Below are 17059 nucleotides of genomic sequence, written 5' to 3'. Positions count from 1 at the left end.
GTCGCCATTGAATTGCCATAGCATTTCCCTGTAAAAATAAAATTCACTGTGACCTGCTGTTGATTTGTACGACAGTGAGGCAGGCTGTTCGCTCGGAGACGGTTTAAAATGCATTCTAATGTTGACTTTGCTTAAATAAATCTGTATTAAGCGAAGTGTTTTATGCATGCTCAATTTCTTCGGTCTCTGGGCTGCCCGAGTGAAAATGTGAAATTAAATGGTAGTTATGAAACTACCTGCTGTGGTTCTTTTTACGGGGGAAAGTCTTCAATGAAACTGACGTAAAATGTGGAGAATGATACATTTGCCTCTGTTGGCCATCAAGTAGCCTATTAATTTATATTCCATTTCAGACCGCTATTTGATACAATACATATGTTGAAATTACGATACCACTGAAGTCATTGCAAATCAATTTGTGCCACTTTTGTAGCCTACCTGGAGCTGGCAAACCAATTTCATACATAGCCTAACTTCAGTTTATTGTTGTTGTAGCCTTGTGTTATTATGCAATTATTAATGGACATGTTTAATTAATAACATTACAAGTAATCAAAGCTCTATCGCAATTCCCGAGCAGTTGTTAGAACATTAGATGACGGTAACAGTAGTCAGATTAGGCTACAGGTAAAACAATAAAAACATGTAATTTAATGCTTGTCAACAAAACTGGCAGTTAACAAGCATATTCAGTTCATATACAGTACCAGTCAAACGTTTGGACACACCTACTCATTCAGGGGTTTTTCTTAATTTTTTACGATATTCTACATTGTAGAATAATAGTAAAGACACAACTATTAAATAACACATGGAATCATGTAGTAACCCAAAAAAGGGTTAAACAAATCAAAATATATGTTATATTTTAGATTCTTCAAAGTAACTTTCTAGGGAGTTTTTCCTAGCCACCGTGCTTCTACACCTGCATTGCTTGCTGTTTGGGGTTCTAGGCTGGGTTTCTGTACAACACTTTGAGATATCAGCTGATGTAAGAAGGGCTTTATAAATAAATTCAATTTGATTTGAAGGTAACCACCCTTTGTCTTGATGACAGCTTTGCACACTCCTGGCATTCTCTCATCCAGCTTCATGAGGAATGCTTTTCCAACAGTCTTGAAGGAGTTCCCACATATGCTGAGCACTTGTTGGCTGCTTTTCCTTCACTCTGCGGTCCAACTCATCCCAAACCATCTCAATTGGGTTGAGGTCGGGTGATTGGGAAGGCCAGGTCATCTGATGCAGCACTCCATCACTCTCCTTATTGGTCAAATAACCCTTACACAGCCTGGAGGTGTGTTGGGTCATTGTCCTGTTGAAAAACAAATGATAGTCCCACTAAGCACAAACCAGATGGATGACATATCGCTGCAGAATGCTGTGGTAGCCATGCTGGTTAAGTGTGCCTTGAATTCTAAATAAATCACAGACAGTGTCACCAGAAAAGCACCATCAATCAATTAAACACATTTATTTATAAAGCCCTTCTTACATCAGCCGATGTCACAGTGCTGTACAGAAACCCAGCCTAAAACCCCAAACAGCAAGCAATGCAGGTGTAGAAGCAGGTGTTGAAGCACGGTGACCATCACACCTCCTCCATGCTTCACGGTGAGAACCACACATGTGGAGATCATTCGTTCTCCTACTCAGCATCTCACAAAGACACGGCCAAATTTGGACTCATCAGACCAAAGGCCAGATTTCCACCAGTCTAATGTCATTGCTCGTGTTTCTTGGCCCAAGCAAGTCTCATCTTATTATTGGTGTCCTTTAGAAGGGGTTTCTTTGCAGCAATTTGACCACGAAGGCCTGATTCACGCAGTCTCTGAATAGTTGATGTTGAGATGTGTCTGTTACTTGAACTCTGAGGCATTTATTTGGGCTGCAATTTCTGAGGCAGGTAACTCTAATGAACTTATCCTCTACAGCAGAGGTAACTCTGGATCTTCCTTTCCTGTGGCGGTCCTCATGAGAGCCAGTTTCATCAAAGCGCTTGATGGTTTTTGCGACAGTACTTGAAGAAAGTTTCAAAGTTCTTGAAATTTTTCACATTGACTGACCTTCATGTCTTAAAGTATTTTACCTTTATTTAACTAGGCAAGTCAGTTAAGAACAAATTCTTATTTACAATGACGGCCTACCCCGGCCAAACCCAGACGACGCTGGGCCAATTGTGCACCGCCCTACGGGACTCCCAATTACGTCCGGTTTTGATACAGCCTGGAATCGAACCAGGTTCTGTAGTGACACCTCAAGCACTGAGATGTAGTACCTTAGACCGCTGCTACACTTGGAGCCCAATGATGGACTGTCGTTTCGCTTTGCTTATTTGAGCTGTTCTTGCCATAATATGGACTTAGTCTTTTACCAAATAGGGTTATCTTCTGTATACCACCCCTACCTTGTAACAACACAACTGATTGGCTCAAACGCATTAAAAAGGAAATAAATTCCACAAATTACCTTTTAACAAGGCACACCTGTTCATTAAAATGCATTCCAGGTGACTACCTTATGAAGCTGGTTGAGAGAATGCCAATAGTGTGCAAAGCTGTCATCAAGGCAAAGGGTGGCTACTTTAAAGAATATCAAATATATTGGATTTGTTTAACACTTATTTGGTTACTACATGATTCCATATGTTATTTCATAATTTTGATGTCTTCACTATTATTCTACAATGTAGAAATTAGTTTAAAAAATGTAAGAAAAACCCTTGAATGAGTAGGTGTGTCCAAACTTGGTACTGTACATAATATTCATATTTAACTCAGTCATTGAAATTATGACCCCATCCTCAGTAGCCTATTCCAGCAGGCTTTTGGGAAACAACAAGTACTTCTTACCTTGAAATCTATTCATTTCGAATGAATTAGTCTGTTCATTTGAAATAAGCAAGCTGCTAAATCGTTCAGTTTACATCTTGCCTATATCTTGTCTAGGCTACCGTAGACTATCTGAAAGAGATGTAGACCTATCAGGAGCGTAGGCTACCAAGTTTACTCTAAAACCAGGACTAAATTGAATTACAATCATGAACTCAAATTCTAATCTGTAGCCCATGCCTATTGAAATGACAAGTTGATCTCACAAATGGGCCATTTATAACTGTTTGTAGTATTAACATCTGGCACATAATAATGGCACAATTGCCAGAAAATAGCCTAACATTATTTTTTTTATGTTCATCCAAGTTTTTTAGGTTAAAAAATGTTGAGATCATCTGTCCAACTGTCATCACTCAAACACTCCTATAGTTATATACATGCGCAAAGGGGATATATTTACAATTATAAGCCTGGTTCGAGCCCTAAATGCTGATTGGCTGAAAGTCGTGGTATATCGGACCATATACCATTTGTATGACCCCAAAATATTTTTGGGGGTCATACAAATAACCAGCTTATAATAGCAATAAGCTAACAGCTGTGGTACATTGTCAAAAATACTGGATGTTGGATATTCAGTTCATATACATATTATTCATATTTCATTCAGTGATTGAAATTACAGTCCCATCTTCAGTAGCAGGCTATTGGGAAACATAAGCACTTCTTACCTCGGAATCGCCAAACTATTCATGTTACATCTATTCAGTTCACATCGTGCCTTCATTTTGCCTAGACTACTGTCAGTGGTGTAAAGTACTTAAGTAAAAATACTTTAAAGTACTACTTAAGTAATTTCTTTGAGTATCTGTACTTTACTAGTTATATTTTTGATGACTTACATTTACTTCACTACCTTCCTGAAGTAAATAATGTACTTTATACCTTTCCCTGACACCCAAAAGTACTCGTTACATTTTGAATGCTTAGCAGGACAGGAAAATGGTCTAATTCACACACTTAAAGAGAAAATCCCTGGTCATCCCTACTCCACCTGATCTGGCGGACTGACTAAACACAAATGCTTTGTTTGTAAATTATGTCTGAGTGTTGGAGTGTGCCGCTGGCTATCCATACATTTAAAAAACAAGAAAATCGTGATGTCTGTTTTGCTTAATATAAGGAATTTGAAATGATTTATCCTTTTTCTTTTGATACTTAAGTATATTTTAGCAATTACATTTACTTTTGATACTTAAGAATATTTAAAACCTTTTACTAAAGTAGTATTTTACTGGGTGACTTTCACTTTTACTTGAGTGATTTTCTATTAAGGTATCTTTTACTTTTATTCAAGTATGACTATTGGGTATTTTTTCCACCACTGAATACTGTAGACTATCTGAAATAAGATGTAGGCCTATCGGGGGCTATGCTATAGGCAACCTGCATCTATCTAAGCAAACCATGGCAAACTTTAATTACAATCATAAACCCAGATTTTAGTCTGTAGCCTATACCTATTGAAATGTCAAGTCAATCTCCTAAATAGGCCATTTATAATTGTTTGTAGTCTTAACATCATATGGCACATAATAATGGCACAATTGCCAGAAAACATTTGTTTTTTTCAAAGTTTGTCCAAGTATTTTTTGCTCAGAGATTTCGAAATCCTCTGTCCAACATTCATCACTCAAACTCTCCATTCAGATATATCTATAGTTATGAACATGCGCAAAAGGGAATTATTTACAATTATAAATGGTGTTCGAGCCCTGAATGCTGATTGGCTGAAAGCCATGGTATAACAGACTGTATACCATGGGTATGACAAAAATGTACTTTTATGTTGGTAACCAGTTTATAATAGCAATAAGGCATCCTGGGGGTTTGTGGTATATGGCCAATATACCACGGCTAACGGCTGTATCCAGGCACTCCGCGTTTCGTCATAAGAACAGCCCTTAGCCGTGGTAAATTGGCCATATACCATACCCCTCGTGCCTTATTGCTTAATCATAGCAGTCAAATAAATTAAATAGACAGCCATTGATGGAAAATTATCTGGCGAGTTTAATAAGGACAAATTATCTTTTCTCTTGCGATATATTCAAATTAGTTTATTCGGAAAAAATATTATTTTGATTAAAAAAAAGATTTAGCTTCTAACGTAGTTACAAGTTACGTTGATTTTCCTTCTTAATTGGCTTGATAACATTATGAGAAAATAGTTTATTGTATAAATGTGGAAACTCGTCACTTGCTGTAAAAAAAAATGTTGGCCTAGTTTTCAGGCCTTTTTTTTTGGGGGGGGGGGGTGTTCTGGTCATTGGCCTAGTGATTTTAGCTAGACCTGGCAACCCTGATTTCTCTGCTGCTGCTTGAGGTTACTTCACAGTTCATACATAATTAATTTGTCATCACACAGTGGAAAGGATAAATTAATGAGAAACTGACAAGCACATTCATACGTCCTAGAATTATCCTATGTACATCAAGTGTATTCATAGTACAATTTCATTTGAGTTTTTTTGAAGATACCCATACATTTGTTTGCCATTTTTCACAGGAGGATGCAAACAAAGACTAAACATTTCACATAAAATACTGAATTTGGTCTCAAACGTTGTATACTCCACACACTGCAAAAAGTCAAACACATTTAGAGGTTTTCGGTTGCTTTAAAATCGCAGGAGGTAACATTTTCTGGATTAATGGGTTGCTTGTGCTGTGGCTGGACAAGATTTGGGATACAGCTGACCACATCTACCAAAACTATGCTAAACGCACACTACAACATACAGATATTCACATAACTATACAAAAGTAGAGAAACTTCGATAGACTGAAATATTTTGTAAGTGCTTTTCTCACTATTCAGTTTCCATTTGTGCAAATGGAGTCTACCCATCAAAGTAGTCCTCGTTTCCTGGACCATTCAGTGCAAAATTACAACATTCTGTGGAAGTTGACATCGAGTCACCTCTGTAAAATTGGGATGGAGATTACAAGACATGACATATTCTCAGTCACAATATGGTCAATGAAGCACCCATTTTAAGCGGAGGGAAAGACCAATACATTACCCAGTTCTGTAGATGGCCCGTCTCATTAAGAAAATCCTATAAAACACTGTTCATCTGGTGTGCAGAGCATTCTTGTACAAAGTCATAATTTAAAGCGTTACAATATAATTTATCAGTGCAATACAGCAATCTCAGAAAACAAAACCCTCCAAAGGTAAAAGTCATTTTCACTTCACACTATTATCACATTTAAGCAAAGAATCTAAAAGTGAAACTCAGTCAACTCCTGTCTATCACTGGATGGTTCAAGGGTCTGATCTGCACCGGAATTATAAGGCTCCTATTAACTCTCTACTTCTCCACCCCTGAAGTCTGTAACCGTCCACTGTAAAGGTTCCACGTCACCTAAATATTGAAGTGCCCTTAAACAGGATATTTTACGTTCATCATAATCTCCTTTACACATGATCACGTACTCTAAAAATCATTTCATTAACGGTTTGCTGCTATGTAACAGTTAAGGCAATGTGTGTCTTAATGATGTGAATAGATCTGTAAGGTGGAAGCAATACAGTGAAAGCTCCACCAGTACACTGATTGTCCCTATCCAGACCCTTCAGATTTGTGTAAACAATGAAGGGGAAGGAGTAGGGCCAAGTTGGGACCAAACCTCCCCTTTAACTCCCCTCGTCAGCCCACCTGGTGCTCCCCGCGGATGATGTGTGAGGTGAACTGGTAACGGCCCTGGCTGTGGTGCCCACAGACGTTGCACTGGAAGGGCTGGCGGAAGCCGTGGCAGCCCATGTGGATGGTGAACATCACGTGGTCCAGGAAGAACATGCGACAGTGCTCACAGTGGAATGACCGCACCGCTCGCCCCTCCCCGTCCACCACCTGTACAGAAGCCTCCCTGGAGATGGAGGGTGACCCTACACCGGGGTTCCCCGATCCCTTCACGCTAGTTGGGAGGGTGGTGACGATGGGCACGGGGCAGGCCCTGTCCCCTCTCTCCCTTTCTATGTCTGGGTCGTTGGCCTGGCTGGGGTTGGGACGGAGATGGGTGCGGCGGCGGAGCAGGCCTGGGGTTGGGTAATGTAGATGAGGGAGGAGGTGGGGGTTGTTGGAGTTGCTGGTTGGAGCTGTAACCCTGGTGCTCTGCTGCTCCTCTGCTGTGCTCTCTGTGTCGGACTTGTCTTTGATATCGTGGCATCCGTTGCTGGGGCCGTTGCTGGGGCCGTTGCTGACAGTGAGGCTGTGGATGTTGCTGTGACCTGAGGGTACGTTCTTGTGTCCCTCGCCTGCTTCCCGTCCAGCGAGCTCCACAGACACGGCCACATCTCCAGCTCCACCATTGACCTGGGGACCCAGAGGAGTCCGGTGGCTGTAAACAGAGCTGATGACTGGGCTGGAGTCGGACAGGCAGGCAGGGTAGGGCAGGGCCAGCTGAGGGGGCTTAGACCCAGGGTCCTCACCACCTCCACACCTGCGGAGGAACCTGCCCCCAATCCCTGCTAACCCTGTAGCACCAGCTTCTCCATCAAGGTCAGAGTGCAGGTCCCCATTCTTATCCTCTTCAGGGCCAGGGGATAGTTCATAAGGTAGATCACGGTTGTTGAGCCTCATGTGCTTTTCTCCTGTAAAGAAAAGGACACATCAGTGTTGACGACCTCAGATTCATAGGACTGTATCATCATGTTAAAGCAATGTTGGGCTTCAATACCTTCAGGAACATGGAAATATATAAACAGGAAAAAAACTCACCCAGAAACTTCTGTGGCGTGGACCTCTTGCGTTTGGTGATGCTGTTGACCAGCCTGTGTATGAAGGACTGTTTCTCAGTGGACGGCTGGAGGACAGGCTCTGGCTCAGGGATCAGCTCCATGCCTGGGGACTCCTCCCCTACACAAAACACAGAAGATTCTATTCAAATAGACACTACATTGACATAATACTGGAAAAACAGTCTTCTGGGTCACAGTACATTGACTGGGCCAGTGAGCTCAGATTGAACTAACACAACATGAACGAGCAAAGTGCATTTCAGCATGTTTGTGTTGTGTGGATGATGACAGATTGTCAATGTGTGTTACCCTGTACATTTCACATTACGATGTGTGTGTATGTTACCCTGTGTAGTGGGGTCAGTGTTGAGTGCTGGCTGATGGTTCTGTAGACTCTTTAGGTAGTTGTGGCAGCGTTCAAGGTGTTCCTCCAGGGTACTTTGCTGCTTGTAGCTACGACCACAGTAACTGCATTTGTAAAGTTTACTCACTGTCAGAGTGGGCACTGCAGCACAGAAACACAGCAATTCATGGGTCAATCAATGGGTAATGCATCCTTCTCTTTTGGTCTGTTTTGGTAAAATGAGGTCTACAAAATATGACAAAATTACTGATTGTTTCCTAGGGAAGTTAGTTATCCCTGCAAGTAAGTCAAATAAAAAATATTCATGTAGTTGTGCATAATTAGAGTTATATTCAATCATTCAGTGCTAGTTCACGACGTAGTCGTTACACTATGTACTCCCCCTTCTCCGTGAATTCCCGAAATTGTTCTCTGTTCCACGCCTACGGCGTTAAAAAACACTCAACTCTCAACCGCAACGTTCCACCTTACCAAGCAGTCGGAGAAACTGACGTCATTTCACCGAAATCCGACGTTGTGCAAGTTTGCTTTCTTCGAAAATGAACCTATTTGTTCAGAACAGCAAGGCAGAGGACCCACCAGGGCTTGCCTGTCTCTATCAACAACTGTTGAATGCATGTCTACATTAAATTGAAAAACACCAACAGGACATCCTGTTTTGAATACTTTTAAATGTCATTTCTTGCACATGTGGTAACTTACATTCCTGTAAAGACAATAGGTATCTATTTCCTCTGAGCCCCACTCTAGAGCTAAATTGACTTTTCTAATGCAATCACTTGCATTGTGCTATAAATTTGTACTTTTTCTAGATGCAATATGAGCTAAATGTTGTACGAAGTGCAGACACCTAATACTGAGAAGTGATGGTATTTCATTGCTATTACATTACATAGTGAGCTAATACCTTGTTACAACACAATGGGACTGAGGCTGGTAGAGGCTCTGTTCCCCATCTGGTCCCACTTAGAGCCCAAATGGTCTCACCAGTTTCCTGGCTTGACATTAGAAAGCAGGCTACTGTGTCTTACCAGTGTGTGTGCGGATGTGTCCAGAGAGTGCGTCCCGGCGGCGACAGGCGTAGTTACAGAAGGGACATTTAAAGGGTTTCTCTCCAGAGTGCAGCTTTGTGTGGCGCAGCAGGTTCCCCTTCTGGGTGAAGGAGGCTCCACACTGGTTACACTGGAATGGACGCTCACCTGACAAAATACACACACACACACACAATTCATTCCTCGTTATCCATGTCAATACTATCAAGTTGTAGCAAGATCCATATCGAATCACCACTTTTACAGCTAAGCCAAAGGAGTGAGGTTTATGAGGTCTAACCTGCAGTCTATCCATCCTCACCTGTGTGGCTGCGTTTGTGCACTGTTAGTACATTGGGCCCGATGCAGACCATTCCACACACGTCACATTGGAGCTTACAATTGGGCAGTCGGATGGGACCGGCAGATGCAGGCTGAGGACTGGCCAGCTCCCCGTAACCCTTTCCTGGTCCTCCCCATACCCCACTCCCCTCTTCTGTCTTGTCCCCTCTGCCATCCCTCCACCCATCATCCCTCTCTCCATCTCTTCTCTCTGGCTGTGGAGAACCTGCAGACTCATTGTCACTGTAGAGTTCTACCTTAATGGTGCTCACTAAGGAAAGTGGAGACAGGCGAGAGACACTATGTTAATAATCATCAGAGCTTAGCATACGGAAACAAATTTCTTAAATTGCACTGAAGTAAATCTTTATATATTGAAATACCAATAAAAATGTATCGTATGGAAATAATTCCTCATACGTATACAAAACATTAAGAACACCTGCTCTTTCAATGACAGACTGACCAGGTGAATCCAGGTGAAAGCTATGATCCCTTATTGATGTCACTTGTTAAATCCCCTTCAATCAGTATAGATGAAGGGGAGGAGACAATTTAAAGGATTTTTAAGCCTTGAGACAATTGAGACATGGAGTGTGTATGTATGGGCAATACAAAATATTTAAGTGCCTTTGAAATGGTTATGGTAGTAGTACACCCGTTTGTGAAGAACTGCAACGCTGCTGGGTTTTTCACACTCAACCGTTTCCCGTGTGTATCAAGAATGGTCCACCACCCAAAGAACATCCAGCCAACTTGACACAACTGTGGGAAGCATTGGAGTCAACATGGGCCAGCATCCCTGTGGAACGCTTTTGACACCTTGTAGAGTCCATGCACCGATGAATTGAGGCTGTTCTGAGGGCAAAAGGGGGGAGGGGTTTCCCCTCAATATTAGGAAGGTGTTATTAATGTTTTGTACACTCAGTGTATAGCGATGACTGACCACTAAGAGATCTGTTTGGAGAGGACTGTTTACAGTTTGGAGTGGTCAATGTTGGAACCCTCAGACCTCCACAGAAATCACCTCGCTCCTTTGCTGACTCTCCTCCACTGCCTGTGAAGACACACGTATGTACACACACACACACACACACACACACACACACACACACACACACACACACACACACACACACACACACACACACACAGTATGCACTTGTATTCCATGTATTGAACCAGGCCTAAATATAATTAGACCAATTGTGTTACTTCTAAAAAAAATAATTTTTGCAATAAGACTTGAAACATCCATAGTTTTTTCCATACCTGACATATATGAAAATCCATTGCAGTCATCAGCATTCATTCTCTCACCAGCTGACTATGGCACAGAGAGAAAAACAGACAAGTCAGAGCAATGATATGGTCCCACTCATGAGATATTCTAGCATACAACAATCGTTCATCTTGAGCATGCTCACTTGTCATTCAAATTGATGCCATTTTGGGTACAATTGTATGATGCTCACCGTGTTAAATGTATTCTTTATAGCAGCTTTCTTTTTCAAATATCTGACTGCAGTAAATGCAGTAATAGATAGTTTGACACAAGTTTGTATTGTCTGTCTAACTGGCAATTTTCTCTAGTCTATCTAGATCACCTATACTCAGTTGCCAGGAAATGCAGATATGAGAAGTTCAACATTTATAGTCAGTGCTGAGGTGTGACACTTGAACTCTCCTCCCTCCTCCACCACATACCCAGGAAATGTGGAGTACATGTTTTATCACATTTCTCTGGTTTATCACCATGATAGGTAAATCAATTATAACATTGTATTATTTTCATGTATTTTAAATGTTACACGGATCTTCTAATCAAACCCAAATGTAACATTATGGTTACTGAGTGATCCTGAGTGAGCCTTTGGTACCGCCGGTGCGCCAATCATATTCATGGCAGACATTCCTTGGGTGAATTCATTATGGAAACCGTTAACTCTTTAGAACCAAACGGAAGCAAACAGAGCAAAACGAGAGTTTCTGTTGGACAAATTCAAGTAGGTCCCTCCCCTTTTCGTTCCGTTTAAGAAACGTTTTTCAACAGAATCGGCGGAATGAATACGCCCCTGACATTCGTTTCGTGTTGCCATGTCACTGTGCTGGCGTTGATGGAACAAGCTGATGATGGAACGTGACAGGTTAATAAGGACGCGATAAATTAATATTGGCTCATACAAGCATCAAAAGTCAACACAAATGCCATTTAGATGGGCACTTCCCCGATTGATGCAGCTGTCATCCGAAAATGACATGTCAGTCAAACTAGCGGAATGTTTCTTCTGAGACGTTGCTATGGCACCCACCACCCGACAAACGCTGTCCACCTGAACTAGCCCGAAACATATCCTTGCCAAAATGTCACTTTCTTTGACTAAACGCTGTTGTTAACAAGTGCATCACCCTCTTCCTTACCTGACGAACGATTATTGTTGTCGTTTTTAAATGTCAGAATATCTGTTTGTTGTCTCTGGCGACGGCAGCATCTCCGGATATAAATTTTACCTGACAACTTCCGGGCCCATGTTGGGACCGATGCAATCCGGGATCCTTGGGACGTCCAGAAACCATTGAAGTTGAAATGTAAAATGGGTAAGGGTTATGGTTTATAGGGTAGGGACGTCCCAAGGAACACGGATAGCACTGGCATACAGGGCGAATAGTTTACAAGAGATTGGGCGCGTTCCTCTGCCCAGGCGTTGCTGACGCATACCAGGTCTTACAACGCCTGGATAGGTTTTACCCACTGGCTAACCACATCAAATGTTATAGCAATTTGGTGCCCGACTACACAGTCGATGACGTAGCACGCAACCATTAGTTGAAACATGCAACGTCTAGAGAAGACCATAACCTGATCAGTAGCCAGTGATTGCCGAAAACATCGATGCACAGGCTAATTAAAGATGTGGAAAACAGCAGATTTATTGAGGCACCAAAAAGTACACTTTTAAATCAGAAAGGTGTGATGTTTGGGTACTGGTCTAGAGAGCATTTTTCTATTATATTAATTGACAATCATTATAGTTGGCGTTCTACAATTCACCACAAGATGGCAGCAATTTATTTGTATTATTATAATAGAGCAACCTAAATATTGGAGTCACTATTATCAAGAAGTTGGATACAGAATATATGTTTTAACATCAACCCCTATGTACAGCTGTCTAACAGTTTGAAATTGTTTACAATATTGCTATGCTGCTGTAATCTTGCTATAAGAACATGTGACATGTTTGTCTGAGAAAATAAAATACATATCATTAAAAAAAAGAGAGCAACCTGGCTACTACAAAAAGTAATCTGCATCTAGAAAGTATCCCTTCTTGACTTGGATAAAACACATTATGACAATTGATCCTGTGAGAGGACGACCAAGTCTGTGCCACATCATTGACATTTGGGTTGACGGGTCGAGCAGGGAAATCATTTATTTCGATGATCAGGCTTCTGTGCTCTGAGCAGAGTCTCATAGGCTTCCTGGATCTGTATAAACATCTTCTGTGCCTCTTCCATCTTGCTGCCAGGGTTGTGGTCTGGGTGCCACACCTTCACCAGCTCTCTGTAGCTACGTGTTACCTCCTCCATAGAAGCCTCCTTACTCACTGACAACATCTGAAACACAACACAGACATATACAGCATGGGGCAGGCATAGTAGGGCATGCTCATTGAGATACAGAAAATCGAGCCAACCAGCAGGATCAATAGTATTTGACTGCATGTATGCTATTGTAACCGCACCAAGGGCAGCCACATCAATTGAATCTTGCTATGGTAACTACCCCCAGGGGCAGCAACATCAATGGTATCGACCCCTCTGCTATAGCTCAATGTTTCAATGTTACACAGTCATACTCACTTGCAGTGCCTCTCTCTCCCTCTGACTGCGCTCTGTGAGCAGTATCTCCAAAACTTTCCTCCAGCTCTCCTCCGAGGGGCCCCAGCCCGTGAAAGCACCCAGTATCCTATAAGTTTTAGTTTAGTTCAGTTTAGGTTCGAAAGATACTCATTATACATCGGACCAGAGGAGGCTGGTGGGAGGAGCTATAGGAGGACGGGATCATTGTAATGGCTGGAATGGAATTAATGAAAAGGTATCAAACACATTAAACATATGGAAACCACGTTTGACTCAATTCTATATATTCCATTCCAGCCATTACAATGAGGCCAGTCCTCCTATAGCTCCTCCCACCAGCCTCAAGACTAATCTTCTTGGGTTCATACTCAAACACATAAACAAGAACAAAATCCTATTCCTAAAAATATTAATTCAGCAACTTCTTAAACGTATATTTGTTTGTATGTTTGTTTGTTTGTTTCAAGTCACTTGTAGTTATGGTTGTACCTGTAGGGTAGCAGCAGGAAATACTCCACCACCGAGCGGAGCCAGGGAAAGAACCAGAACATGTCCAGCAGGGCTGCCACACAGTCAGACAGGTAGAAGAGAGTAGCTGTGGTGTTGTGGAAGATACTGTATCCCAGTGGAGCTGAGAATGCCAGCCAGACTAGGGCCAGACGGTAGAGACGAGGACCTATAGACAACAGAAAGAGACACATATAGATACAAGTAACAAGATATTAGTAACAAGGGGAATTGTTGATTCAGCATTAGACACCAAGAGAAAATTTAGTTTTTTATGACTGAAAACATAGGAAGAACAATATATTCTACTACTCTATAGATATAGCAACAGTATCTGCATGTCTTCTGTAGTACTACCTGCCGCCCCTACTTTATAGATAGTACTTGCTGTAAAAGGCCATCATAGGCAGGTTTGGATGGACTTTGGCCTATTGTAATAGTGGAACACAGTTGGTTGGAGATGTAAAATCATGGGCCATGGTCTACATACCCAGTTCTTGTTGACTCCCAGAAGGTGGACGGGTTTTGAACCTGCGGTGCTGTGACGCTGTGACGCTGGCAGCGATACTGATGGGCAGAGGGGAGATGGTGCTGCCATAGAAGATAGGGGAGGTGATGACACAGGCTATGAGGGTCTTGTGTAGGTCAGTTGTCTGCTCTCCCACACTGGAAACCAGGTGGACCCCGGCGCCTACACACAGCGGCAGTACAATCAGGTAGAAGAAACTCAGTGAGTTCAGGCCGATCAGTGCCACCGTTCCAAAATAGATCCCTACGGAAATCTGACCAGCAAATCTGGCAACGCTCACAGGTGGAGGTCTGGCTATAGGGTGCCTTTTGCTATCTCTTAACCCTCCTTCTGTCTCCCGGTTGGCTTCTCCCACGTATGCAGGGATACGAAAGAACTCTCTGGCCCAGCCAACTCCAAAGCCCCCAAGGGTTAGCATCCATAGCAGGGCATGGCTGTCTCTTCCTAAGTACAGGTGATGAAGGCCCAACGGTCCACCCATTGCCCATAAGGCATAGGTGACAGTCACACTTTTCGTCATGATGATAGGATGGATAGGATCTCAGTGGATCACTGTTTGGACTATAGAGGAAAAACAGTCATCCTTGAAGACGAGAGTCTGCAATTCATAAGCAAAATGTGGATTATTTATGAAAGAAGGTTAACTCAGTCACAGGCTGAAAGTAATGAGCAAAAACGATGATATACAAGAACATACACAGCATTCAGGGAAATACATACACGTCTTCATTGAAGAAAATAAATATGACACACATTGTAACTATGTAACAGTTATCATAGCCTAATTATGTAATTAGCACTGAACAAAAATATAAACATAACATGCAACAATTTCAAAGATTTTACTGTCTTACAGTTCATATAAGGAAATAAATTCATTAGGCCCTAATCTATGGTTTTAACATGACTGGGAATACAGATATGCATCTGTTAGTCAAAGACACCTTAAAAAAAGGTATGGATGTGGATCAGAAAACCAGTCAGTATCTGGTGTGACCACCATTTGCCTCATGCAGCACGACACATCTCCTTCGCATAGAGTTGATCAGGCTGTTGATTGTGGCCTGTGGAATGTTGTCCCACTCCTCTTCTATGGCTGTGCGAAGTTGCTCGATATTGGCGGGAACTGGAACACACTGTTGTACAAGTTGATCCAGAGCATCCCAAACATGCTCAATGGGTGACATGTCTGGTGAATATGCAGGCCATAGAAGAACGGGGATATTTTCAGTTTCCAGGAATTGTGAACAGATCCTTGCGACATGGGGCCGTGAATTATCACGCTGAAACATGAGGTGATGGCGGCGGATGAATGGCACGACAATGGGCCTCAGGATCTCGTCACGGTATCTTTGTGCATTCAAATGTGCATTGATAAAATCCAATTGTGTTTGTTGTCTGCAGTTTATGCCTGCCCATACCATAACCCACCGCCACCATGGGGCAATCTGTTCACAACGTTGACATCAGCAAACCGCTCTCCCACACGACGCCGTACACATTTCGCTGTCTGCCATCTGCCCGGTACAGTTGAAACCGGGATTCATCCGTGAAGAGCACACTTTCCAGCGTGCCAGTGGCCATCGAAGGTGAGAATTTGCCCACTGAAGTTGGTTACGACGCTGAACTACAGTCAGGTCAAGACCCTGGTGCGGACGACGAGCCCACAGAGGAGCTTCCCTTAGATGGTTTCTGACAGTTTGTGCAAAAATTATTTGGTTCTGCAAACCCACAGTTTCATCAGCTATCTGGGTGGCTGGTCTCAGACGAAGAAGAAGCCGGATGTGGAGATCCTGGGTTGTCATGGTTACACATGGTCTGCGGTTGTGAGGCCGGTTGGACGTACTGCCAAATTCTCTCAAACGACGTTGGAGGCAGCTTATCGTAGGAAAATGAACACTCAATTCTCTGGCAACAGCTCTGCTGGAAATTCCTGCAGTCAACATGCCAATTGCACACTCCCTCAAAACTGTGACATTGTGTTGTGTGACAAAACTGCACATTTTAGTTTGGCTTTTTTTTGTTCCCTGCACAAGGTGCACATGTGTAATGAGCATGCTGTTTAATCAGATTATTGTTATGCCACACCTGTCAGGTGGATGGATTATCTTGGCAAAGGAGAAATGCTCACTAACAGGGATGTAAACAAATTTGTGCACAACATTTTTGAGAAATAAGCTTTTTGTGCATATGGAACATTTCTGGGATCTTTTATTTCAGCTCATGAAACACGGGATCAACACTACATGTTGCGTTTACATTTTTGTTCAGTGTAGCTCTCTGAACATTTGTTAATGTTTAGGAATGTGAAGAACGAAGGGACAGAATAAGAGATAAAAGATCAATAATACACACTATTATTATAAACAGTATAAACAGTTCACTTGGGTGCTACAGATCCATAACATGATGACAAAGCTGGACTGATAAGAACAAGAACATGCCGTTTTCATGGAACAAAATTAATCACTGCAGTATATCAAATTCTCTATGAACTTACTGTTGATAGACCACAGAATGTACCATTGATTAGACTTACATAAATATGATTTTCAGTTATTTTGTAAAAGACAAACTTACGACACAAATCAATCTTGGCAGTACAAATTCTTCCGTGGTTTAGAGATTGTTATTGCATCAGTAATGGACTTTGGATGGTGACAATGAAGTTGATAGGCCTTCTGGGCCCTGAATAGGCACAATAAACTTCATTCACACTTCCTGGATAACTGCAATGATAAAACAGGCGTAAATATGTCATTTGGGACAGAATATTATCAA

At 42.1% G+C, this 17059-nt stretch overlaps 2 protein-coding genes across 2 annotated transcripts; both read right to left on the bottom strand.

Annotated features, from left to right (window-relative positions):
- Nucleotides 1-4930: 4930 nt before the first annotated feature.
- On the bottom strand, nt 4931-12042 carry LOC115167846 (zinc finger protein Eos-like). Its single transcript, XM_029722528.1, has 8 exons — nt 11797-12042; nt 10648-10702; nt 10322-10432; nt 9356-9646; nt 9034-9201; nt 7985-8143; nt 7619-7756; nt 4931-7491 (listed from the first exon to the last, which is right to left on the bottom strand). The coding sequence occupies exons 2-8, from the start codon at nt 10685-10687 to the stop codon at nt 6548-6550; spliced, it is 1851 nt and encodes a 616-aa protein (XP_029578388.1). The 5' UTR covers nt 10688-10702; nt 11797-12042; the 3' UTR covers nt 4931-6547.
- Nucleotides 12043-12281: 239 nt separating this feature from the next.
- Nucleotides 12282-16957, bottom strand: dnajc22 (DnaJ (Hsp40) homolog, subfamily C, member 22). Its single transcript, XM_029722527.1, has 5 exons — nt 16859-16957; nt 14240-14876; nt 13732-13918; nt 13243-13348; nt 12282-12996 (listed from the first exon to the last, which is right to left on the bottom strand). The coding sequence occupies exons 2-5, from the start codon at nt 14796-14798 to the stop codon at nt 12808-12810; spliced, it is 1041 nt and encodes a 346-aa protein (XP_029578387.1). The 5' UTR covers nt 14799-14876; nt 16859-16957; the 3' UTR covers nt 12282-12807.
- Between the last annotated feature and the right edge of the window lie 102 nt (nt 16958-17059).

This window comes from Salmo trutta, chromosome 30 (assembly GCF_901001165.1).
Source record: "Salmo trutta chromosome 30, fSalTru1.1, whole genome shotgun sequence".
Taxonomy (NCBI): Eukaryota; Metazoa; Chordata; class Actinopteri; order Salmoniformes; family Salmonidae; genus Salmo; species Salmo trutta.
The sequence above is the reverse complement of the archived record's forward strand: the minus strand, read 5'-3'. Positions and strand labels throughout refer to the sequence as shown.